Below are 26,928 nucleotides of genomic sequence, written 5' to 3' on the forward strand. Positions count from 1 at the left end.
TAAGAACAACTACAGTGCATCATACAAGAGACTATTGCGCCCCACCAGGAACTATGCCTGCTATTCGGCATTTGAAGTTGGTTGTGTGAAGGTGGTTGACTTGTTTCGCGTAGTTTTCCTGCAACACCCCTGTGTGATCTTGGCTGGCTTGTCACGGTTTTTATGGAACTTCTTGTTTCGCGTTCCTGAAAGTTAAGAGTACTGATGTCCAAACAATCTAACAAAGCTGTGCGTCGCAATGCAGAGCGAAAGTTAGGCTAGCAAGCCCAAAGTTGCGCGTAGCAGGAAGGCATGAGCAGGGCGAAGATTAATGAAGCATGGAAGTCACAGACGTAAAGGAGCTCATTACCATGAGCAGTTGTTCCGCAGACCAGGTTTTGATGAAATATACAAACGCCCAGAACCAAAGTGCACTTTAAGAAACGTAGTAATGTAATTCCCTCAATCTTTTCATTTCGCCACGTGACGTTCTCGCGGCGTGAGGTTCTCACCGCGTGTGATGACTTGACGTACTTTAAACCAAGTGCCGGCAAGTCCCCGTGGGATATTGCTCTTGTGTTTGTACCCCCGCTTTTATGCCATCTTTGTTGTCTCAATGTTATCCTTTAAATAAGAAATAAACGCAGATAAAATGAACACAGACAGAACACAGACAGCTGGATCTGGCCTGCACCATTCGAATTCGCGAAGCACAACGAGGGGAAAAAATGAGTGATGATTATCATGACAATCACATTGTGTAACCTCAAAGTCGCATGTCTACTTCAGAGGCCTCTAAAAGGCCAGAGCTCGACTTGCAATGAATGTTGGATTTGCGAGAGTCAGAAGAGTAGGTTAAAAGCATAGTCACCTAATCATCGTGGCACGTATTCCCGAGAAGCGTAGAGGTCAATTATTCTAAAAAACGCAATCGGGTTCCTTGGTGACAATTTCTATTTATTCTCGAGTACGACTCACGTGGCGGCTCGGCAAGCAAGTTTGAACTGATTGTTCGCAACAGTGCGACCATCGATGGTCGCACTGTTACGAACAATCAGTTCAATCAATGAATCATTACGAACAATCAGTTCCGAACAGTCGAAATTATGAACAATCAGTTCAATCGGCTCTCTTAGACATTTGTCGACAGTGAATTTGTCGAGCAAATTAGCCGTGATGAAAGACAACCAGTGTTAAACGAAGTCATTTACTTTTGAGAGTAAACTGAACAATAGTTTTATTTTGAACGAGGTACGTGTTGACGCGATCACGGGTAAAAAGCAGTACAGCCTATTTCCCACAGCACCTCAATCGAAGACATCACTTGCTAATGACTTGGCCCTGGCTTCACTATGGACGCCTTGCTTTCGCACAACTTCATGATGTAATAAACGAAACTTTCTGTGTAGAGAAAGTGTAGGAACCTAACCTATGTGGTTTTTCTGAACTAGGTCGTCGGGAAATATTATCGTTCTTTAGGTGACATTTCTCAGAAGAATGACTTGTGAGGTACAATGATTTTTGTTGTTCCCACGATGGCGTATGGCGTATTTACAGACAATAATGTAACATCTTTAGTTCGTACAGCTTAGATAAATAAATCCCTTAGGTAAGAGATCAACTGTGAATACCGTGACAAACCTACAAAGCACTCACATATGACCTAATGTTATTTCTATTTCACAAAAAACTTGGAGGCGTACCCTTACCAACAGGACTGAGAAGGTATTAACGGTGGTTGTAATAGTGAAGCTTGACAAGAAGAAGGTGCTGCTTTATGAAACACACAAATAATTCGTTTGGTGCAACTCAGAGGCATTTTCTGTTCAGAGAACAGCCATTATGTTCGCCTAACAGAAGATGCCACAGGGTAAGTACATGCAGTTACTTTTTTGCGAATAGCTAATAAGTGCGCATAAAAATGGCCGCTTTTGTTGAGTTTGGCTAAATAAGGGCATTGGTCACGATCCATGGGACGTGGCTTAATAAATTTTCAGGTGTCATGTGCACATGATAGACAATATTGAGTTCCGTCGCTAGAAAATCAGTTCCTTTGGTCGTCTATTGGTGAGTACATCGTTTCTTGCGAAAGTGCCGTTGCTGTGGACGGAACATGAGCCAAAGTTAGCAACTTATGGTCTTAGATAAGAAACATCGCATATTTAAGGAAGTGGCTTGAAAAGTTCTTTTTGTTAATGACACGAACGGGAAAACGCGCTGCCTTTTTGCCAGAAAACGGGGAAATGTCGTTTTAAAAGCACTATAATTTGCGCAAACGTCAAATAGGGTGAAGTCTGTTAGATTGCGCATCGACCTTTTGAAACGAGTTGTGAACATAAAAAACAATGTGACTATACGATGAATGACCTTAAGGACTCCATTAAAGACATGCTACAGACATAAATTATGCTTTATATCCAAGGAAAGAGCTAGTTGCTGAAATCGTACTGTTTGTGCTGATAGTTAAAGACGCTTAGTCGTTTATTCAGCAGTTTTTGTGCTCAGGATACAACTCATCTAATACTGGTGTCGTAGTTCAAATATTGTAGGCGCTGTTGACGATGTTCCGCATTTGTAGGGTTCTATAGCTAAAAAGTTTTTTTTTCTGCATATAAGTTACATTTGAATGCCGGTATGCATTCTATTAATTGACCCACTGAACGCAAGCTGAGCGTGCAAGCAGTGTAATTCGAGATAATAGTCAAAAAACACTGTTGAAAAGGAATGCAGAAAAGTAGCACATGCAAACAAATAGCGTTAACTTGGATGCCAGCTAAGCATGCAGGGAAGACATAAATGAAACAATTAAGCATCTCACAGGAAATAAGAAGCGAATAAATATAGTGGAGAAAAATCTCCATCACGAGAACCGCTGAGGCAACCAAAGCAATCATCAAGGTCGTACTCAAGTCTACATAGTAGTCATGGCAACAGTAAGCCAAAATAATGCGTAAAGTTTCAGAAAAAGCTGTTGCAAATGAAGAATGGCAGCCCATTGAAGCTATCGTATTATAGAAGCACACTCTTTTTGTCTGCAATGTTAAAATACTTGAGAGCAAGACCGTGGATAATAATTGTTGCCACTGAAAATACGCCGGATGGGCATAAGTAAACTGTTAGGCCAGAAAGGCATACGTGAACTGTTTTACAGAGTAATTGGTTTGATGCTGATACATGAGCAGCGCGCTTAAGCGACGCACTCAATAATGGAGCTCACTAGTTTTGTCTAAATACGCGTCGCTTTAGTTGTATGGTTCCATTATGCCATCTGCCTTTGTTGTAAAGGTCTTGCGGATGAGCAAAAAACATCGATTCTTACCGTGGGTACGTTGTCTGGGATCGAAGTACAATGGTGAATATGTGACTGCAAATAAAATATGAGAACAAGATGAGATCAGTCTTGAGCCAAGCATTTATTGGGGCATAATAAGTTCATAATAAAGCTCCTTGTCATGCGACTTACGCAGAAACCTTATCTTGAAATAAAAATTAGGCATCTGCATTATTATTGCGGCAAGTAAGTCTTGTCCAAGACCAAAATAACGGCCGTAAAAGTGGTGCAAGAATTAAAATTACATATGAGATGTTATGTGTTAAAAAGGGCCGCATCAAAACGCGGGCTTGATTATATTTAGTCCCTGAGGTTCTTTAATACGTTAAAGCACTGTTATTGATCATTCTCTTGCTGAATTTTGTAGTGACTGGATGCAAGCGTACTGAGTGCTATAATTTTCTCGTGTAACCTGTACGGTAAGGAAATGACCACTTCTTGCCGTTTCAAGTGTAGAGTGTTACAGTTTTGTCAACAATATAAAGGTGTTATAGAAATCCAAAAAAATACCGCGACCGGTGCATAAAGCATAGGTAAATAGCAATCACTAACATAGGTTAAGAAACTACCTAAACGAACTTAGGTGATGGGGGAAATGTTCCTTGGCTGATCCTTCACCTGCACCTTTGCTAAATGAGCAAGGAATACTTCTTCAGTAAATAAAGAAAGGCACGTGTTACTAAAATTTCTGAAAAGAACGAATTACCTACCAACTACGATCGATATCGCCAAGCTGAATTTCTCTGAGAACAAAATAATATTCAGCGCTTTCGCAGAGCTCTATTACAAATATTTTCATACATTTCTTCTAGGAAAACTGAACGCCCCTTACTAACAACGACAATCAAAACCAAGCTTCTAAAAATGTAGGCGTTCTGCTTTGGTGCACTCATGTCAGGCTTGGGTGAGGTACCACTGTATTAATGATAAGGTGACCACACCTTGAGAGAAAAGTGAACAAAGAACGCGCAAGTGTAAGCCATTTACATATGTCTGATGTCATGTGATAAGAATTTCCACAGAGGCAAGAGTGACAGGATGCAGAAGTACATAATGTCATACAGTGATCTAGTGTAATAGCTGCACATAACGTGAAGCACTTCTGCCTGGTCTACACCTTTTCTGTTTCTCTGAGGAAAGTTTGCTTTCCAAAGGGCAACATACTAATATTACAAGATCCAGGCAGAATGAAAGCTTTTTTGCAGCAACTTCCAGAAAGAGCCTGCGAGAGAATATGTGTGCTACTATCAGATGACTGTTTAGAACGAAGCGATTGACATAAACAGTGCTTTTGCTGAAGGTACACTTACATTAACTAGCATAGCTCCACTTAGTGTACACAGCTAAAATAAGCTTTTGGAATTGGTGTTTATTGAAATAGCAGTGACGTTCATTTGTTATTCGCCTTCTCAAGCTACAGCGTTACCCACTGACGCACTCTTCCTGCAGTGGCCGCATCCGATGGCAGTAGTTCTGTAAGTATGTTGCCCCCCTTGAACTTCATCAATAAAGCTCTGTTTCGACAATTAAAAGGAAATGCAGGGTTCAAGCCTTTGGAAAGCCTAACATATTATACTTGAAGTCTGCAGAGTAATAATAGTAGTCTTATAATTGTAAGGCAGTCTAAGTCGACCGACAGCTACATATTGAAAATTCTGCCACATTACGTCAAGTTTTTTGTTAGTTGGAGATTGAAAATGAGTCAGCGAAGCATGGAATTGGAATAAACGTGCTCGGTAGAAACTTTCGAATTTAATCGTCCTTGCATACCGCATATACCTAAACGCTTTTCTCAAAATCGCCACTGAATGTCCTTTGTTTCCCTGGAAAGTCTGAAAGCTTATTAGCACTCAAAATACGAGCTTGTAATGCACGAATGTTCTTAGCTGGAACAAGGTTTTGTCGTATTATTCTACCAGCTGTTGCATATAAGCGCACCATCATCGTTTTCCCGAACAGTACACTCAATATCACCGCAACTGAGACTCTCTTGTCCTGCAATGACCACCAAATACTTCGGGCTATATTTTAGGCAGTAGTATTTTACAGCAGATAATAAATTACGAAAAGTTAGGCATAAATAATTTATGGAAAGGAAAAATGGCTCGAACAGTGTGCCCTCACATTTTCAGGGAATATCTTGTTTATGTTTACCTTGTATAAAGTTTTGTAATTTGCTTTTCGAGGTATTAAATATATGTAACCCCTGGAAATGCCCCCTGCCTGCTTTCGCGTAGCGTCTTCAGACATACGAAGTTGAAATAAAATAAATAAGGTGAGAAAGTATCCTCGCACGGCAACAGCGTATTACGAGACATTCCAACTTACCGGCATATCTACGGGATGAATCTGTTCCTCGCAGTACACGCAAGGCTTCGGAGCTTTGGGGCAATTTTCTCGGTTACGTGGCATGTTGCTTTGCTTAACGTTTCTTTGGCAAAATTCGCATACTTGCATTATGGCAGGGCCGCCGCTTTCTCCTTCACTGTGCTGAAATCAGAGGACGCCAGAAAACATAGGCTTGAGTGGTTGAGGGGCTACGGGGATTAACTGAAATGGACAATGATCACCGCATCTGCACTTTTGGAACAGCCGATACCCGCTGTTTGAATGATCTTAACGCTGAAAAAAGGGAGTGTTGCAGATTTCTTCAATTTATTGGAAAAATATCTGATGTGCCTTATGGGACGTTGCGTAAAGCAGCGGTAGTAAAAATTTTGATCTCACAGAGAACATATACCAAAACTGAAGAAATAAGAATATGAAATATAATCACAGTTTAAGGGGGCTCAAAGGCTTTTCGCCAGTTGTCACTATTTCGAGGCATTCAAAATTAAGAAATAGGGCCACTGTGTTCTTAAAAAATGAAAGTTCCCTTACGCATATCAGACATGTACAAGAAATAGACATTCACATGCCTCACGTGACAGCACTTTGAAAGATGAAGGACTGCGGTTGAATTTTACATTAAGGATGAATACTTCACGAGCATTGCATCCCTCCGAGCTTAGCTTGACAATTTACAAAGCTCAAACATGTCACGAAGTGCTTCAGGAACGCCTGCATGTTACGAGCCGACGCGCATTGCAAGGTAGATGAAGTGGCATAGAAAGTGTACACAAGTATTTTTGTGGTATACGAGAGACGTTTAAAATCGTCTTGCGGTTAAATCGAACCGAGAATGACAAAAAAATTGGAGGACGCTTAAGCTTCGCCTTCAAGAGTGGAACGCGATAGCGTTCCCGTCGACCCGCCAATGGGTGTAAGACAATGGGCTACAGGGCAGCCATCACTTACGAGGCGCCCCGCATCAGACGCGGTGAGCGTCGAGCCATATGGTCGAGCAACGCGGCGTTCGGCGCAGCAATGAAACGTGCGCCTGAGCAAGCGGAGCGAACCAAAGAACTCGGCATCCCGGAGGGGGAAATGATGCACGCCAGCCAAACGCCGTGATCGGCACGGGCAGAGAGATAGAGAGATAGTGATCTAAAGAAAGGAAGGACGCTTGATTCTGCGGAGGGAGCGAGGCGAAGCGTTGTCAGGGGAGAGAGTCCGAACCGCGACAGCTCCAATGCGCGCGTGGCGCGCCATCTGTCGGGGCAGCGCCGTACATGGAGAGGAGGGGCTCTTCTGTGTTTGCCGCAAGATGGCTCTCCGTGTGCGGAAAGCGCAGAAGAAATGCAGCGAAACGCACTTCGCTACTCGTGTAATTGCGACTTCTGTAAGTTACATGTTCATAATTACCTATATACACCACAGTATAACTTTCCACGGCTCGTTTTGAAGGCAACACCGCATTCACTAGAGGCGCGTTTGTACCTTTTGGAAGCATCGAAATCGTGGCTGAGTGGTAGCGTCTCCGTCTCACACTCCGGAGACCCTGGTTCGATTCCCACCCAGACCATCTTGGAAGTTGCTTTTTATTTATGGAGTGCCTGCCGTGATTTATCGCTCACGGTCAACGCCGCAAAAACGCTGACGCCGACACCGACGCCGACGACACCGGCTTTTCTGCGACACGAGCTCCTTAACGCTATCGCGTTAAAACTTCGGATGCCAACTGCACTGGAAGCGACCTGGCGTGACTATAAAAAGAAAACAATGTCGTTACGAAACACCAAATATTGTGGCTGAGTGGAGAATGTTTTCCACATCGTCTCCGTCACAGTTCGAGAAATCAATCCTATGTGGTTTTCGGGTGGGAAGTGGCTGCTATAATTATCCTGTTCGGCCACAAAGCACCCATTTGGGTAGCCTGCTTTTATTCCTTTTCGGAATTATCTCAGCTAAAATTACGTAAAATATGCAGCCCAGATTTAAGGACTGAAACATGCGGTATTGTGTGAAAGTAGTGAAAGCTTGGCTGTGATTAGCTTTGGTGGAAATTCCTAAGAACTGAGCCTGCATGGTTGTGCGGTCACAGAAGACAAATGGTATGCATCAAGTACCTCTTAGGGAAAACATGCTAATATTCTAAGGCCCAAGTGTAATAAAAGCTTTAGAGCAGCAACCTCCACAAAGAGCCAGCGAAAGAATCCACACTGTAAGATGACTATACTTAGGATGAAGTGATTACTACAAACAGTGCTTATACTTAAGCTACACTTACATTAACTGGTATAGCTACACTTAGTATAGACAGCTCAAGTAAGTATTTGGAATTTGTGTTTCTTGAAAGAGCCGTGACGTTCACTTGTGATCGCCTTCTCAAGTTAGTGTCAAATGCAAATGCAACGTGGCATGTTGGTTTGCTTAACATTTCTTTGGCAAAATTGGCATACTTGCACCTTGGCAGGGTCGCCATTTTCTCCTTCACTGTGCTGAAATCAGACGACGCGAGAAAACGTATGCGTTGAGTGGCTTAGGGGCCACGGGTATTAAGTAATATCCCCTATGGGCGCCGCATCTGCACTTTTAGAGCATCACATACCAGCAGTTTCAATAATCTGAAGGATGTAAAAAAAGTAGTACTGCACATTTCTTCCATTATATATTTGATGTGCCTCAGGGTATGGATTGAGTAAAAGAGGCAGTAAAACGTTGGCCATACCTATGATCACAGTTTCAGTGCACTGAACGTCTCTTCGCCAGTTGCTAATATTTAGTGAAATATAAAGGTCAGAAATAGGGCCACCGCGCATAAAAAAACTAAAGTTTCGAGGCGCGTATCATCCACGTACCGAAAAATAACGTTCACACGCCTCACGTGACAGCACTGTGCATGTCTGTTTCTCTCCGTGTCTGATACACTGAGAAACTTTAGTAGCGCAGTATCAAATAGCCGCTGAAAAGCTGACCTTTGGTGCCTCAGCAAGAGAATGGTGGATTTGCCTATGGTAGATTTGCACGGAACCACATGTAAGCAGGAGACGCCAGGTTCACTTCGATAGATGAAGGACCGCGGTGGAACTTTTCATTATGGAGGAATACTACGTTAGCATTGCATCCCTGCATGGTTAGCATGGCAATTTACAAATCACATATCATAAAGTGCTTCAGGAGCATCTGCATGTTGCGAGCCTACGCGCATTGTAAGGTAGATAACGAGGTGGCTTAGAAAGTGCACAAAAATATTTCTGTCATATACGAAAGGCGTTTAAAACTAGTTTGGCGGTTAGATCAAGCCGGGAATGACAAAAACTGCGGATGCCAACTGCAGTGGAACAGGTCAGGAGTGACTAAAAAAAAAACAGTGCTGTTACGGAACATCAAATACTACGGCGAGTGTTCTCCACAGTCTCCGTCACAGTTCGAGAAATCAATCCTCTGTTGTTTTTTTTTAGGGGGAGGCGGCTGCCATAATTATCTTATTCGGTCCCAAAGTACGCTTTTTGGTAGCCTGCTTTCAGTATAGTTCAAAGTTAGCTCAGCTAAATTACGTAAAATACCCAACCCCGATTTAGTATCTCAAACATGCGGATGTGTGTTAAAGGGGTCAAAACGCCTTACTGTCATAATATTTTGTGAAAATTCCTAACAATTCAGCCTGGGTCGTTGCGTTGTCATAGAAGAGAAAAGGCATGCATCAAATACACCTCTAGATTATTGTGGATTAAAAGCAATAAAGATGACGCAGCGTCGCCTAGCCAACGTACCAAGCAATGTTATGTGGCCATCTAATTATTTGGGCCAATAAAAACAGCTTCTATGTCAATCGCAAAAAGGTTCATTTCTCCATTTACTCGGAGATGTTGCCTTCAACATCCAGTAGGTATTACCAGTCGGTAATAGGAACTAGCCGTAAAAAGATATTATGACATTTAGTGGCCTTGGGGTCTGAATAGCGTACCTCGGTGAGTTCTGCCTTTTGTGCTGTTCCTTCTTTTATTTAACTTTACATTTTACTATTACATAGTATCTTTATTTTATTTATTTTATTTGTTGTTACCCTCTTTTATTGGGCACATTACTGACGGAATCAAGCAGACTTAGAACAACTGAGCAGATATACTAAGGATAAAAATAACTGAACATAGAAAGAAATATTATACTGAAGAAACAAGAACGTAGGTCACCCCTAACGCAGAAAACTGAACTAATGTATTTCGCAAACTGGAGGAACTAATTACTGGAACAAAGTCCTAAAGGATGCGATTTCAATCGATTTATTGTGTACGTTGTGAGTACTTTTCGTTACAGAGTCGTGCTCCCTGAGCTTAGTTGTTTTACTGGGCTACCTTTTCATGTTCATCTTTTATTGGTACGTATGTGTCAGTCTGAATTCGCTCTTTGTCATAAGCAAATTCTGTATCCGAAAAAATGGTGTGCATTGAGATGACACATACCAGCTGTGGATATATACATATTAGTCATCTTGATATAAGCGACTTGAAATTAGTGGTTCGAGTGTCCGTGTGTCCCTTTTGTGGTTGTCAGTATTTGGTAATACTCAGCTCCAGGTTTTTCCACCAATGTGTGTCTATCTCTATGTGCCTCCAGGGACTTTACCGCAGCTCTTAGATTAAAAAAAATTCGAACTTTCTCTGCTGTTGAGCAGAATTGTACGCGCGTCACACAAGTTCTTAAAGCAAAGAAGCTATCTGTTCCACCCTATTGAACATATCACCAGTATGTCACCCCCCCCCCCCCTTAAAACGTTTCTACGTCAATCAGCAAATTACGTGTTGTTATCTCACGTTTTGCTGAAGGGAGAGATATCTTTTACTTATTCGATTTATTTAGCACATACATTCAATCCCACTTGGGGATTGTTACCGGAGTGGGCTCACATGCGAGATGTATGCAATTCAGTTCATACAGATATACTATACGGTGAAGAACAAACGTACAATGAGGCATTAAAGAAAATCAAAAACAAGCACTTGTTTTGGCGTGCACATGAGAATTTTTCTTTTACAAAGTAGACGTAAAACAAAAACAGATTAAAGAAGCTTTGTTATTTGTTTAAAATCAAGAAAGGGAAGAACAAAATGGCCGTGAAGACGAATTCAGAGAGGGCATGTCGTTTGGCTTGTAGACAGCACCGACTCCCCTGAGCTGAACAAATCTTTCCAGCGTGCCCGGCGATTTCACAAGGCTATTCAATGGTTCCAATAGCGCACAGCTAGGTTGAAAGATAATAATGTAATACGTTGTTAACATAAGAGTATTCTTCAAGGTAAATTCATGTTTGTGTGGTGTTTCCCTGGAACGAATAAAATTGACATAAGTGGCAGGATTTATCTTCAGCATATTATGAACTAATGAATGTAGAAACTTCTGTCTATGGTTGGTTGCGTGGCTCAGTAAGGTGGCAAGGCCAGCCCGGGAAAGCAGTTCCTGCAGGAGTCGAGCTGCCGATACTCGTTGCAGATAAGGCGAACCGCGTTTTTTTTTTTGCAGCGACTCAAGCATGATTATATCTTTTTGCAGAAACGGATATCAGACGATGTTCGCATGTTCTAGGATTGTGTGGATAAGAACCTCAAAAGGGAGCAGTTTCGTCTCACGGGTAGAATCACTATCACTATCACGGGGCACGCTCTAAAATGAATAGTCTGTTCATTGCTGTTTCTTTTAGGTGATATGGTAAATCTGTGAAGAAGAATACGTTACTGGTCCACCTAAGGTAAGTACACTTGTCGAAACATTCGCTCCAGAAACACGTATTGTTGGACCATGGAGGAACGATTCAAGTGTATGCGTCTTTCTACGAGTCCCTGTATTATCAGCAAATACCTGGTACACACATTTGTGTACTTTTCTTTTCTCGTGTCGCTTGTTCTATAAAAAACGGCGCAGTGAATGGTAGCAATATATAGCCAACTACTACAGCAGCAGCGGAGCAAAGATAAACGGGATTTCATCATGACGTCATTTGCGCGTTCTTACGTCCGGTGTCTTTCGGCGTTGTCGCATTAAGTTTGTCGAACCAACGGGGCAATCACTTCGTTTGATTGCTTAGACGACCTTGCGAAAACCACATTATGCTGAATTGCGAACTTGCGCAAACTTACACCTCGCTGCATAGACTTATACATACCTGCATTTGGAGCTGCTGAGTCGCATGCTACGAACTTAACCCGATGACTTGGTCGAATAGCCGGAGGATCCAATTCTGCAGGCAGACGTTCTTCACCGGGATAGTTAGACTCGGCTTGGTAGATTACATGCCATGAATGCCACCCTGGACGCAACAACGTGATGAAGTTCTTATAAGTACTCCACTCGCCAACTCATCTTGCCTTGAAGTCATATTATGTTAAAAACGCTGTTTTGTGTTAGTGTAGTCAACGCTTAAGCACGTTGGTGAAGGAAAATATGAAGTTTGAATACTTCCTTTCGAGGTTGAGTACCAACGTCAGTTGAAGATATCATGATTTGAAATTTCCTGGAGGGTTTGAATTTTATTTGCCTACCGCATCAGAAAAATATCGAGTAATATGTTTGAACACCATCCGGAAACAAGTATGTACACAAAGCTGAATTGATTTTATATTCGAAATGTTGCTGATTAATATCGGCCGAGTTATTGATTATACCATGTAAGTGGCCATAACCATAAAACAAAACAAACCATTTATTGTTAACTGGTTGATCAGTGGTCGAGAGCCGGAAAACGAAGAAAAGGAACGAAAGATTACTTTCAGGGTGAAGTGCGCATCCACCCTGCAAGCATGGCGGCAGGAAAGCCAAAGCGAAACATCATTGCTTAGTGTTGAACGGAAAGTGTAGGTACTATGCGGATGGTAGCCCAGACCTTAAAATGCGAAATTCGTGAATGCGTTGCAAAATTATTGCCTATTTTTCAGTCACATATTACCGTTACAGATTGCTGCGAGACCCCAGAGGGCCCGCGGTAGTCGGGAATCGATAGCAGCAACTGCTGATTAACGCCTTCCTCTGAGACACGGAGCTCATTGACACTTGTTGACACACCGTCGATCTCAACTCATAAGACGCTCAAGCAGAGAATTTGCCGGGTATATGCCGTGCTAGCCCCGCCTGCTGCACCTGCACCACCACCAACACCTCCAGTGAACGTATCGTACCACTGTGAGCTATCATGGTCACGATAATCTAAACTTTCTGGCATTTGTTGCATTGGCTGTGGGTACGCAAAAAAACGAATCATTCCTAAATAACTTCGCATGAGCAATATCCCCCAATTAGTATTGCGTGATATGCTGCAATAACAAGCGAGATTTATCGCCAGGATGTACCTGGCCAGCCTTTCAGATTGCATGCCCACATGATGGGCCAGCCATATATTCATCAACGAGTACCGCGTTCCACAACACCCTAATTTCTTCAAAAGAATCGCTTACCTTTTCTCAAAGGTGCCGAAATATTTCACCAAGCAGGCCTGCCCTCACCTGTTGAATTATCTTACGTTCGCTGGTCTACGCCACGGGGGTTGTGTTTCGAGAAGCCATGACCGCCATTCCTGCCTGGTTGACGAGTGCAAACGAAGCGGAACGCACCCCAAACAGTAATCGCCGCCGAGAGCTTTCTATCGGCGAAGGACATTGTTGTCATGGGAACACGTTTCGATAAGGCCAGCTTACCACAGCATTTCCAGCAGTAGCGCGCAAACAGGAAAGGCCGGAGACCCCTGCGAGGTTAGTCGATGCCATCGGCTTTTGAAACAGTTACGTTTACTACTCTAGACAAGAAAATAAAAGAAAGTCCGTATAAACTATGGACTTACATACAAGACAAAAATCTGGCACTAGGATTGTTGGCCCCCTGAAGAGTCACCGGTAGATGCGAAGTTTTCTACCATTTGTTCTGCATTCATTGACAAACCATGTCCAATGTTATTTAAGCTCGCTACGGTGTACAATGCCACTCTCTGCGAGCGACTTTGCACCGACTGGGCTCAAGACCATTCACCGAGTCAAAGCTAGTCGGACCGTGGCCACACCCGTCACTGGCACGAAGAGAGATCCGTGAACTAGTGCAATACTTTAAGTGCACCTACCTAAGAGATCGTTTATAGGGTCCCTGTGTGTTGTATCCCTCCCACACACATTCAGTGCTTACTATCTCCATTTTTTCCTCTTTCTATTCCCCTTTCCCCGACCCACAGTGTAGGGTAGCAAACCGGATGCTCTTCTGGTTGGCCTACCTGCCTTTCCTGTCCTTGCTTTCTCTCGCTTGCATTTCAATTGTATAACGTTTCATGCTACAATCAGTAGAGTAAAATGTTTAGCCTGAGACCGTACAAGCACCAAGGGAAGAATTAGTAGAATATGAATTTTTTTCCCTCTATAGCATAAATACGCTAAGAATGCTTAGCGTTTCTACAATAACTACTAGAGGAATCCCTGACGTTGCAATTGTTCACTGACCGCGGGAATTATGGGTAGTACATGCATTTGTTTGATCTTCGTGCTTCCGGCTTCAGATATTCTTGTGGTTTCGTTTATGACGTTGCATCTGGGTACAATTTGGACGAAATTACGAGGCAAATTACACACTTTTATTGCAGACGTTAATAACACCGCGCAAGCAAGGCTAATCACTGGTAATTGCAGTGGCTCCACTTGTCCATGCGTCATTGGCGTAATTATTTCATTATCGGGCTTCTGTGGCAGAGGTCTTGTGGTCCACTCTTGATGTCAGACAATTTTGCTAATAATAATTGAATTAATCATAACGCAGCGCTTTCTTTAAAATGTCTGCTTTTCAAGGTCACGAAGTCATGTAAAGCCAGAAGGAGGAAATTTTACCAAATCCATGTCCTACCCATAATTCCCATCCTGACCAAAATGGCCTGCTTGCAATCCCCATAGACACTCACCAGAGCTACCTCTAGCAATTGTATGAAAATCTCTTTAAGGAATATTCTTAAATTTCTTTTCCTGTTTGCTACTTCTCACTATGCCAATACTCCGGCGCTCCCGCGAATGTCTGAGTTTTTCATAATTTATGGGGCGCAACCTCGCTAGAATTCGTTTAATCGAATCGGCGCCCGCTGCAAGATTTAGCTAGCCACGGTCATTTTTCGATGCGCTTCGAAAGATTGGCTCTGCGTCTTTTTGTACGTGTAAAAAAAGCACGACGGTGTTATCAGTAAAGCTGGATAGAGAATATAACTCCAGTTGAAGTTGATGAAAGAAGATGGCTTCCAGAGCAAGTCTGAGGTGGGATATGGGCGGATACAAGGCACACGACACGCTACCGCATCGCCCGTCGAGTGAGGGAAGTCGGAGTGGCGTCGAACTGCCAATTTTCTTACTCGAATATTTTGGGAAGGTGTACACATTTTTGCCTGTAATTTGTTCCGTAGCGGTATACATTTTTCGACTGCACAATTTTAGGGATCCGCCCGCATTATGCGGACCGTTAAGGGTAATGGACGGTAAACAAAACTTCTGTGGTGTTTTGTCCTAAAACCACCCTCTGATTACGAGGCGCGCTGTTGTTGGTGGAAGCTTCCGTGGCCTAATGGTTACAGTATCGGGCTCCTTGCGCTACAAGACTTTCGTTCGGATCCTACAGTCGGATAATGTGGTTGATCTATTAGTATACATATATACATATAAAACCGGTCGTGTCGCCCGAAGGGCGATTCACTGACCATGATAGCAATGTTTAGCGTTGCGCGTTTACTTCTCGCACCCTGTTCAAATTACACACGTGTGCGACATCTTGGCGCGACACAGCGCGTAAGACGACCCCTGCTGGAGAGGAATAAGAGCGGCCCGTTAGCTACGAACCGTCTGGCAACGCTGGCGTGACCAAGAGCACCGACTCCTATGTGGCACTCGTTGCACATTGACTGTGGACGAGGTGAGGCCGACGGATGATGATGAAAATGTTTTATTAACAGGAAAAGGGAGGGAAGCTAGGACAAGGGTAGTCGGATTCTTATTCCGGAATTCCGTTCGCTAAGGCCACCGCCCTGGCTCTCACCACGAGGGCTTGCTGGTCCTCGAGGGTTGAGCAGGACAGGGCTGCCTCCCATTCTTTCCACGTTGGCTGTTGTATAGTGTCTAAGGCACTATTAGCCTGGCGGGCCCATACCATGTGGTACAAATCTGCTTTCTGCCTGCGTGAATTTACACTCAGCTGAAAAATATTTTGACTCGTTAGCATGCGAAGGAAATGCACCGGTGCTCGAAAAACTGCCGGCATTCGGTAAACGCGCCAAGCGTCTACACGCGCTGGTTTAAACGCGGTAAATTCTCAAGAATGCTCTATTCTGACCTTTCAGGCATGCATGTGTGGCGTAATCTGTAGAGAATCAGGCCCCTGTACGGACGACACCATGACTCAATGCAGTCGGCAGAAATATTATGCGGTAATTTGCTCATACAATTTATATTTGTAGAGATGCATATAGGAAACATAACGGCAACCATTGGTCACAGGGCCCATAAGCTGTAGCACGTGTAGTCCCTAATTTTTTTGGGCTGAGCTTTCTTCGGGAAACTCATTCCCCAACATAACCGCATTCTAAACTCTTTCGACGAAAAGGGTTAGAAACATAACTGGCACGGAAAGTTGTGGTGGTAACTCGGTAAGCGGCTAAGAAAGTATTCGTATTCAAAGCGACATAAGCTGCCTCCCACGAAATATATCCCGAGAAATGCGAAAGAACAACGTTTCGGGCTTCTGCGGCGTTAAATGCCGTTTTCCTTGGAAGAGGTGTCGTTTCTACTGCAGCATGTTCAGTAAGAAAATTTAATAATAATAATAATAATAATAATAATAATAATAATAATAATAATAATAATAATAATAATAATAATAATAATAATAATAATAATAATAATAATAATAATAATAATGTTTATTTCCCATCAAGAAAGATGCAGGAGCCTGCAGGTAAAAGCTGCGCGAACAAACAGCAGCTTCACAGGGGCCCGCAGCCCCCTCTGCAAGGCTGCAGTAAAAATGTTACAGGAACGAGCTTCGAAAACATACATAGGCACCGATATGGACACTGGGAATGAACACAAATGTGCACCAACGTCAAATTCTTGCTGAAATTTTGCACAAAAAGAACATTTTTTTATTTGCGTTGGTTAGAGAAGGACTTTTTGCCTACATGACACGTGCAGGAGCAAAAATCAGAAAAATGTTGTACGCCACTTCGCCATAGCAGAAGCGATTTCTATTGGCCCGTTATTTTGCGTTTTGGCTTCTATTGACTAAAAACAAGGCAAACAATGATTCGAAGTATTTTGGTTATTGATGCGAACTTAAAAAAAGACGTTGAGCAGAAGAAAAGAAGGGCGTTTAAGCTTCCCCTGTATGAGCCAAAGCATTCAAAAATTCCTGACTTCTCACGCTTCCCAGCAACTGCAGCTTATGTAACTGTAACCTTTACCGAGAAACGCTGGCGACGAACGCTTTGCACAAAGGCGAGCTTTCTGGTGGAAATGCGGCACCTTCGCAGGTCGATCCACTAGATTGTGCACAGCCACCCTCCAAAATATAACATAATTTTCAGGTTTCCGTTGTTTCGCACTTCTGTATTTAAGCCTGAGAAGATTTAACATAAAAGGCATGAGCCGTTGGTGTTTTATTGCAAGACGTTTGCTTGCGAGCTGTCATTCAAAAAATTCCTAAAAGTAACTTCGTCAAAAATGTAAGACAAGGTATCAGGAACTTCAGTGATAGGAAGGTGTGGCAATATAACCTCTATATACCCCCTGTCTCAAAGCAAGGCGTGGCATATACATATACCCAAATATATGCGGGAATTTGCGCTCACGGACAACCTCGTAGAGGCCAACACCGATGCCAAATTTTCTGCTACACGCGGCCCTTAACGCTACTGCCTTAAACTATTTAAGAATTCGGATAAAGAAACGCAGGTCTCTGCAAGCCTACACCACACGCCATGATTAGGAGGTTTTGAGCTTTCTACACATGAAGTCGATAGTTTTCTATACTTTTTCTTTCTCTTTCCCTTGATAATGATGACCACTCTACACATATCGCACTAAATGACAACTTCCTTTATATATACACAGATAATAAACCAAGAAAAAAGAGCAAAAACCGATAACTCTTTGTTCCGGCCATGCAAATATCCTGGATCCATAATTTCTACCAAGGATTGTTCTTATAAGATAGTAAAATTGCGGTCGCTTTGTTGACCAGCCATTGCCGAACATGAATGAAGGTCGTTTCAATCGATGGAAAACACCTGAGAGGGCATTCTGTAAGATTACATCTAGTGGACATGTCCATTTCGTATGCTGGTGAACTGCTGAATTTTCCCTTTCATGACATTTCCTCCACCTTGCGGGATTCTGCATAACCGATTTGGCAAAACAAATTCTACAGGCACCGAAATTACATCAACCTCGAAGACCAGTAGTTATCTATTAATTCAAGACCACCCTTCAGATTGAGCAGTAGGCCTATGAAGCAAAACCTATAAACAATTGGTAACTCTCACAATATAAACTGCTCCTCAAGCCACTCTAATGGGCATGACAACCCTTCCAATATAACTGCCGGGTCACTGTCGCATTGGAAGCAACGACCTGGCTGACGTTTCTGCCTGGTCAGCCTATAAATGAACCCACACCGTCTCGCCATTCCCCAAAACAGACGCGCCGAGGGGTCTTCGGTTGCTTAGTGAAACAAAAGCGCAGCCATCTTGAATTACCCTCAGTATTCTCAGCTGTCGCCTCCACACAATGAATTTTTCATTGAAGCTGCAAACTCTCCCTCACTTCCCCTGCCCTCATGCAACATCGCTCTGCTGCCTCTAGTCCTGGGAGGCTTTTACAAGAGCCCACTCATTCAATAGTGGACTGTTAGACACATCGATCTCTTTCTCGCGCAAATGCGAAGAGGCAACCAAACACGTGTTCATTTTGAGTGTTTGTTATAACGTCGAACATGACGTTTATCGGACCGCGTTATACAGGCTACATTGTAGAACATTTCGGAGACAAAGGTTCTTCGATAATTATCCTATGCGCTAAGGTTTACAAAATAACTCGTAGGTTACTGTACTTAAGAAATTAGCTGCCCTTAATTGCCCATTGTAGCGGTGACTGGCCATTCCACTTGTAGGCACTACTAATGGTTCCTCGCTCTTCCCTTCTTTCTTGAACCATTACCATCTTTCTCGCTTCGTAGGGTACAAAACCTGACGCACATCTGTTTGTCCTCTATACGTTTCCCCTTTCTGTCTCCCTATTTTCCTTGAGACCATGGCGATGATGAACTAGTCGACAACTGAGGCAATGTTTCCTCGGATCCAGTCGCTTAGCGTGAAATTTGGAAACGTTAACTGCCGCCATAATGTCCAATCCACCATCTTGGGAGCACCTCACGGCTGAAAAGGCGATTATGTCCGAAGCGACTTACTTGAAAAGCAATCATGGTGGAAGTCAACAACATGGCATAAAATGACAGTGTCCGAAATAGCACCCCTGGTGTCGCCTTTTCGAAGGGCAATGCAAAGTAGACCAGGTGTTTCCATGGAAGTTTGAAGTGCTAGAAAATTCTCTGGCCGATATAGCACAAGTATGACTGTGCTGTAATGTATTGTTAGAACAGGTGCACTTTACTATAACAATAAATCTGCATGCATATAGTTACCTTTCCTCTATTCTATTTCTCTATCCCTCTCTGTCTCTCGCTGCACGCATAGTGGACTCACAATATTTTTCTAAATAAAATTTTGACTGCCTTCTTGAGGTCTGATATCGCAATGGTTTAAATGTAGCTGGTGAGTTTGCGAGGCATGTCCAAAATAAATTTACAGAATTGCATCAGTTTTGACATGCTCCTCTTACTGGCGGCTAAAGAACCTATTGTTTCATTCAATTTTTAATAAAAATGCTCTAGTACTCATTAACGTACAATTATATCTGTATTTCGATGTATTTATTTGCCAGGTTAGGGGAATAAATTTCTCAGAACTGCAGTCCTCCTGAGAAAAATGTTGTGAATTGATATTCTGTAACCCAAAAAATAAAGTGCGAGCATTTAAGCTGCGCTTTACATGATGGTACAGTTGCATCAATTTTTGAAAGAAATTAAGAAATTATGATGAGATGCTTCAACTTACGCATCTTCCTGAACAAGTTTCTCGTGATGCAGGGTCTCAAACATTAAGTGAACAAGGCAACATACGAGACACTCTCACAGTAGTCGCAGCCGACCCTATTGCACATCAGCAAAGATATAAAGATGAAAATTTAGGTGCGTCAGACAAACAATGAATGTACAGAATAACAGTGATATTTATTGGAAGGTCTTCAAAGTGCATGATTGATCCTTCGAATACCCACGATTGCAAGAATACATGCTTTGTGCCGCAAGTTGAAACACACAGAACAGGAAGACACATAAAGACAACACGGGCGGCCATTGCAAGAAGCCTCTCGACAATTTACTGAACGTCCTAATATCTAGCAAATATTTCCTTCTCCATCAAAATTATTTCCAAAATTATCATTACCTATTATGGACACTGATAAACCCGGATGAGATGATTGCGACTAGAGGTACAGGCTCCTTTTCAACACTATAAATCTTATTTTTTGTATTATAACACAAAAAACATAACTGGAATCCCAGCTGAATAGCACAGACTACAAAAACTTGAATGCCATGCCCATTGCGCAAACATCACTAAACAGTAGTGTTACTCTGCTGGCGCAAGATCTTATCGGCGGGTGATATATCAGAAGTAGCACCCGCGTTAACGGCATCTGCGCTATGAGATTGCTCGCCGGAAGTATTCGACCTTTATTGACTACTGTCATGAACTTTGCACAATTCTTACTTTTACAGAAACTAATTCAAAAAAGCATTCGCCAAATCAAAAACAAACATGTAGGCTTCCTCCATCATCCCCACTGTTATCTGTGCATAATGAGGGCTTTCCAAATTCATGCAGCTCATGGCGACAGTACAGAGTTTTTCAAATATCGCATCGTGGGAAGCTTTGTGGGTAAACAGAAGATTTTCAGGTGATTCGTGATTAATGTCACGCGCGTTTTTTAGCCTCCTTGAGAGGCAATCAGGAGGATTGAAAAATCGATCCTTTTAACAGCCAAGCGATTTTTTCTCTGCATTGCGTTCATTGGTTCTTGAGCAGGTAGTGTGGACGTTTCAACGTACATTATGATACAGATGAATACCAAACAACAGAGTTGTAATCCACACTGCAGATCCGATTTCAAATGCTCGATATGGTGCTCCAGCTCCTTTCTTCCTTCACGCCCATACGATTGTTTTTCAGGAGGCCTTATTTTTTTTTCAATACTTTTTTAGCGGACTAAAGGCACCATAGACATTCATTCATTTCTGTGCATTTCCGTGCACTACAGAAACATTGCAGTGACTGATAAGCGCTGATTTGTGCGGTCATTTCCCATATCATTCGGTGCATGGAATATGTAGGCCCCACTGTCATTGCATAGCTGCTTTAGGGAGCAGAAAAATATGGGCATTCCACTTTTCTTGCGTCCACGTATGCTCAACCAACAAGTATGGTTATACTGTTTTCATGTCGGTCAGTTCTATGCCGGCCAACCTAACCACAGCCCATGCTTAATACCAGCCACTGGGGAGGTTAACTAAAAGGTTAAATAGAGTGCGCGACAATTGGAGATACTAAGTGGACCACCAGCAATGAAAGACGGTCATTTGGCTGAAAGCTGCAATGAAGGAGACTCATTTTGAAGGCCCTTAAAAAATTACTGAGAATATTTGCTTGATTAGCCGATGTTAATTTGTGCCAGGAAACAGGCGAGAAGTGCGTTTCTTGTTGGTTTGCACTGTTACTTGCGAAGATATCTATAAGTCCGGCATTACTTTACTAAACAGGGACACGACCACATGCATTTCACAGTATATGAACCGCTGATACATGACTCTTAAATCTTCTCGTGAATACCTTAGGCACTGCCTTCGTGCATCTTCGCGATGGCTGCTTGATTGCATGCAATGGTGCTAAGAAAATTATATTTAAAGAGATTGTCAAAACCAGTTGCAGTAGAATACGACTAAGACAGCTTCATACTGCAAACCGATGGCACAACATGCTTGAAGAGTGCTTCATGAAGAAGCCTGCAACGAGTGCTCTAACAGAGGTGTAGTAATCCAGTTTAGGCCAAGAAGGGTACCTAGCCCGACTGAGATGTTGCACCTTACGACAACATTTAAATAGAAAACTCAAGATTTTTATGGATAGTACTTGCTTAAAGCGTCAAGAGCACAACGAGTATAAGGAATTATTTTGAATTGAGAAAAGAATCAACGTTAATTTTGAAGCACACCGCTTCTGTTCTGCCCACTTAGCTAAGAATAATATTATTCCACATACATGATACACTGACGTGTCTTTGAAGGAAAGTTTATTAGGGAAGCCATTCTTTAAAGCTAGAAATACACATCAGCGTCTCCAAATAGCTTTGTCATTTCGCTAAAAACACTTAAATTGGATTCATCCGAGATAGAGGTTGGGAAAACGTCCTTCATTACCGCACAACAGTGGGCAATCTTCATTCTAAGTTGGCGGTGCAATTCCTGAAAATATTCATCCACAAGAAACTCATCCTAAAGGCCTTCCCTCGCTGCTTTGCGCCTCTCGAATAGAGCGATAAGAACATACTCGTACGCGAGTGTTGGTGGAGGTAACATAAATATATCGTCTAGTTCGTTCAACACACTGCGAGACAAGGACAATCCTAAATATTGAAACTTCTCCATGTCGTCGGAAACGCCGAGCTTCACCAAGTATTCTTCTAAGGCGCGATGACACTCCAGCAACTCTTCGAGCGATACGTCCAGTACCGGCAACATTGGAAGGCCCGCAGCCGGTAGTTCGCACTGGTTCTCTGCGCTGGTCGAACCCGGTTGCCTGTGACCTTCGACCCCGTTGGCCCCATCGAGAACCATGCAATGGAGGTCGTTTGCTGCATGGCTGGTCTGCATTGGAAGTTTTAAGCAGTGCTGGGTTCAATGACCGTTGGATGTCATCAGCGTATTGTAAAGGTTAGCACTGGTGGAGTTATTTATTTTCTGACCAAATGCACGAGAACACGTGCAAATGAATGCATGCACAACACTCTGGTGAGTGGCGGGCACAGTCTCGTAGTTTGCATTATGAAGTTTCCTGCTAAAATTGCTACACGAAACTTTGGTGCTAAAGCCGATGGCAGTTCAGTAAGCATGGTCAAGATCGTTACTACAATCATTTCCCAAAACTTGAGCATTTCTGCTGAAAACGGCCTTTGACTTAAAATATTGCCCATTTTAACCAAAATATTACATTTATAAATGCTATTCCCAGCGAATATGCTTTTGGGCAGAGGAAAATTGCTGTGTGTGTTTAGAAAAATAATGGATTGCTTCAGAATTTAGGCTAATGAATGCAAATGAACAGTAGCAGACAAAGCCAACAGAATATTTATTGTCACAAGCACAAATATCACAAACCATGCACTGAATTGAATTCTGGGAGTTTTGGGTGCCGACAGCACAATCTGTTTATGAGGAACGATGGAGTGGGGGACTCCGGATGGATCCTGACCACATGGGGGTCTTTAAAGTGCCCCGAATGGTCTGGACATGGGCGCATTTCATTTCGCCCTCTTGGAAATGCCGGGATTAGATCCCATGGAATCTTCCTTAGCAGCGCAGTAACCCATCCACTAAACCAACAAAGCGGGTACAAACCTAAGGATTCTGATCGCAGTTTACCGATAGCAACATCAGCGTAAGTCTTTAGCGATTTTAATGAGAAACATGGTTTTTATCCGTGTATCAGAGGCACTCTATAATCGCACTAGCATGACGCCTGCTGTCACCGCTACAGAGTGGTACCTGGATACTGAAAAGAATGGGATCTCATTCAAATACATCTTCTCTTCTAGTCGGAGAGCTTATGGCAGAAGAAATGAGAGCACAATCACAGTGCGCATTACCTAAACCTACTAACTACAGGAGTGCGCCAGTCGCTCGGCAAAGTGAGCTGTCTGGACTTAGCAGCCCGCTGTCTAGTGTTGGCGGTCACAAAAACTGTCAGTGTATTTCTAAGCTCAAGGCCTTTGTGTCTACTTAACCGCAGCTTCAAAAAGTTTGCGTAGCGATGAAAAAAGAAGAATGAAGCCCAAAATAAAAGGCACCTCGGAAGAAAAACAGAGGCCCGCTATAGCGATGGGAGTAATTGTGGCTGACCCTGCGCCTGCACTAGAGCCCAACTGAGACTAAATGGTTCCATCGAATTGTGAATTCAAAATATTGCTGCTTTGTCTCGTTGAATTCGCTTCGGTCTTGTGTCTATCTTAGTTGTAACTTTACAACGATGTTCCATCTGGCAGAAGAAACTTAGCATCACGAATGTATTTTCGATGCATATAACAGCAGGGTGCCTTCTAACGCAGTGCTCTAATTATTCTAGCCTTGGCGAAAGGAGACCAGAATTGCGTCTTTATTACAGTCCTGTCTCAGTACCTACGAAAATCGACACAATGGGTAAGGTAAATATGCACAGTGAAAGGAAACTCATAAGCGGCCTATCAATTACCAGCATTGCCACTGCAAAGTCCGCTTCGTACAATTCCAGGAATATTGATGACGTATCTATTTGGAGTACAGTAAGCGCCCTTTCAAAACGCGTCCTTTCAAACGTTATCAGCAGTGTCACAATCGCAGTGCGATGCACCGGAAGTGTCGTCATTTTTTTATTATTCGGGGTGTTTTATTTCAAAGTGTAAAATCCGTAAGCACAGACGAGTCTTGAAGGAACACATGTTTCTGTGTTCATGAATGCACTATATCCCTATGTCCTAAGAAAATTGCTTGATAATATTAGTTACCTTCGCAAACTATAAACATGTTTTCATTCAAGAAGACCACTATCGATACTGTGCCAGACTTACCTTCGCGAAGAGCCATCATTGGGACGCTTCGTCCAAGTTGGGCGACCCTCCCAGTGCGAATTCTTATTGAAAATTGTCATCAAAGGGATCCTGAACCACCGATAAGGCTTGCTGGCAAACTTAGACCGCGGTTAACATACGCTGTTGGGAACACATGGGCCAATTTTCGTAGTTTGCCACCCAAGCACGCAAGCGGAGCACCAGGTTACCATCTCCCACCCTTCTCTCAAACTCTTTCCGGGACGTTTTATTGTTATAGAAGCTTGATTGCGATCATCATCATCATCATCATCAGCCTGGTTACGCCCACTGCAGGGCAAAGGCCTCTCCCATATTTCTCCAACAACCCCGGTCATGTACTAATTGTGGCCATGCCATCCCTGCAAACTTCTTAATGTCATCCGCCCACCTAACTTTTTGTCGTCCCCTGCTACGCTTCCCTTCCCTTGGAATCCAGTCCGTAACCCTTAATGACCATCGGTTATCTTCCCTCCTCATTACATGTCCTGCCCATGCCCATTTCTTTTTCTTGATTTCAACTAAGATGTCATTAACTCGCGTTTGTTCCCTGACCCAATCTGCTCTTTTCTTATCCCTTAACGTTACACCTATCATTCTTCTTTCCATAGCTCGTTGCGTCGTCCTCAATTTGAGTAGAACCCTTTTCGTAAGCCTCCAGGTTTCTGCCCCGTAGGTGAGTACTGGTAAGACACAGCTATTATACACTTTTCTCTTGAGGGATACTGGCAACCTGCTGTTCATGATCTGAGAATGCCTGCCAAACGCACCCCAGCCCATTCTTATTCTTCTGATTATTTCTGTCTCATGATCCGGATCCGCCGTCACTTTTGCGATTGCGATACGCAGCGGCTATTAACGAATGAAAGACATCAATAAAGAAGGGTGATTGGATGAGTGCGCTTCTACTGACTGTTACTACGTGTACTTTTTAACAAATATTTATGAACAGGCTAAAGTAAGCGAAAATCTGCTTTGTAACTTCGATATCAATTAGGTACTTCCGGAAGAAGCAAACTATCATGTGCCCGCGCAAGGCTGAGTCTTTCCTGCTTTTCGGCATCGTAGCAGTAGAGTCTCCTTAATTTTGGATTAGTTCTGAACACTGAACAAGTATGGAAATCAAGCGAAACTTTAGGTCAGACAAGACGCACGGTTGCCATTTCATGCTCACTGCTCAAACCTCCCGACTAGCTCCCTTGGCAGACTTCGCTCCGTAATGATCTAGTTACAGCGCTTCAACATGCGCAAGTTGGACGTGGCTACTGTCCATAGGTAAACATTGTGCTGGACAAAGCCTGTTCGCAGCATATAACACCACCAGACTGGAGCATATGAGCGCGAGCACGCATCCAAGCCCTTTCGTGCACAAAGAAAACGATGCGTCTGCGCACTGCAGATGCACGTAGCAGCGGTGTGCCCCGTTGCGTAGATACAGTGGCACTCGCGGGGTGCCGCGACAAGCCCACTGGCCGAGCGCACTCGATGAGCAGAAGAGCGCTTGGCTATGCTTTCTGGTGCGTCGTAGGCTCCAAATTCGGGACTACTGGCGTCTACGTGAACATCGGCGACATTCAGTAGGCGGAGCCGTGTGTGCACACCACGCTCTGCCGTAGCCTTCGCAGTTGAAGGCATTGAAGGAACGGAGGTATGGCAGAAGCATCATGATTGCCAATAACTCCGCTTCTGCTAAACGCACTGAAGCTCTTTTCGTGAAAAATTATTTCTGAAATAGCCTATTATGACTGCGTCCTACACTCCACTAAGACGTTGTTCAGTGCTAAACGCACTAGAGCACGTTTTACGTCAAAGTATTTCTGAAATAGCCTATTTTGATTGCGTCCTACACTCCACTAAGATGTTGTTCAGGGCCCCTTTATAATTAAATAGATGCAATTCCTCTGTTGCGCGTTTTCTTATCGTTGCTATGCATGGATGGATGGAAACAACTTTATTCTGAATCCGGCAAATTTGACGACCCGGGCTCAGGTCTCCCATGAGGGGACTTCGAGGCCTTGCCTCGTCGCCGCCTCTCGGGCTTGCTGGACAGCCCGCTCTTGTGTCTTGAGGTTGGAGCTGCGCAAAGCGGCGGCCCACTTCGACGCAAGAGCCTCCGGAGCTACTGCCATTGTAGCTGATGTAACCCGACACTCCCACAACATGTGTGACAGCGTCGCTCTAGTCTCCTGACATAATTTGCAAAGAGCAATCGGGTATTGCGCGGGGAAAATGTGCTGTAATCGCACCGGACTGGGGAATGTTTGTGTTTGCAATTGTCGCCAGATG

General features: G+C 43.3%; 1 protein-coding gene across 12 annotated transcripts in view; it reads right to left on the reverse strand.

The window, feature by feature from the left end:
• The window catches only part of LOC139050387 (uncharacterized), a 71,571-nt gene that overhangs the window by 13,441 nt on the left and 31,202 nt on the right, over positions 1-26,928 (reverse strand). The window contains exons 1-4 of one of the 12 annotated variants that reach the window (XM_070526659.1): positions 13,078-13,298; positions 11,793-11,936; positions 5,639-5,800; positions 3,299-3,343 (exon numbers count right to left, since the gene is read on the reverse strand). The exons of 9 other annotated variants lie outside the window; for them this stretch is intronic. In XM_070526659.1, coding sequence (XP_070382760.1) covers positions 3,299-3,343; positions 5,639-5,800; positions 11,793-11,798 — 213 coding nt within the window. In that variant the 5' untranslated portion in view covers positions 11,799-11,936; positions 13,078-13,298. Of the gene's footprint in view, positions 1-3,298; positions 3,344-5,638; positions 5,801-11,792; positions 11,937-13,077; positions 13,299-19,956; positions 22,670-26,928 lie in introns of those variants that run through there. 2 more of the 12 variants (XM_070526652.1, XM_070526656.1) reach the window with 2 other exon arrangements.

This window comes from Dermacentor albipictus, chromosome 10, assembly GCF_038994185.2.
Source record: "Dermacentor albipictus isolate Rhodes 1998 colony chromosome 10, USDA_Dalb.pri_finalv2, whole genome shotgun sequence".
Lineage (NCBI taxonomy): Eukaryota > Metazoa > Arthropoda > Arachnida > Ixodida > Ixodidae > Dermacentor > Dermacentor albipictus.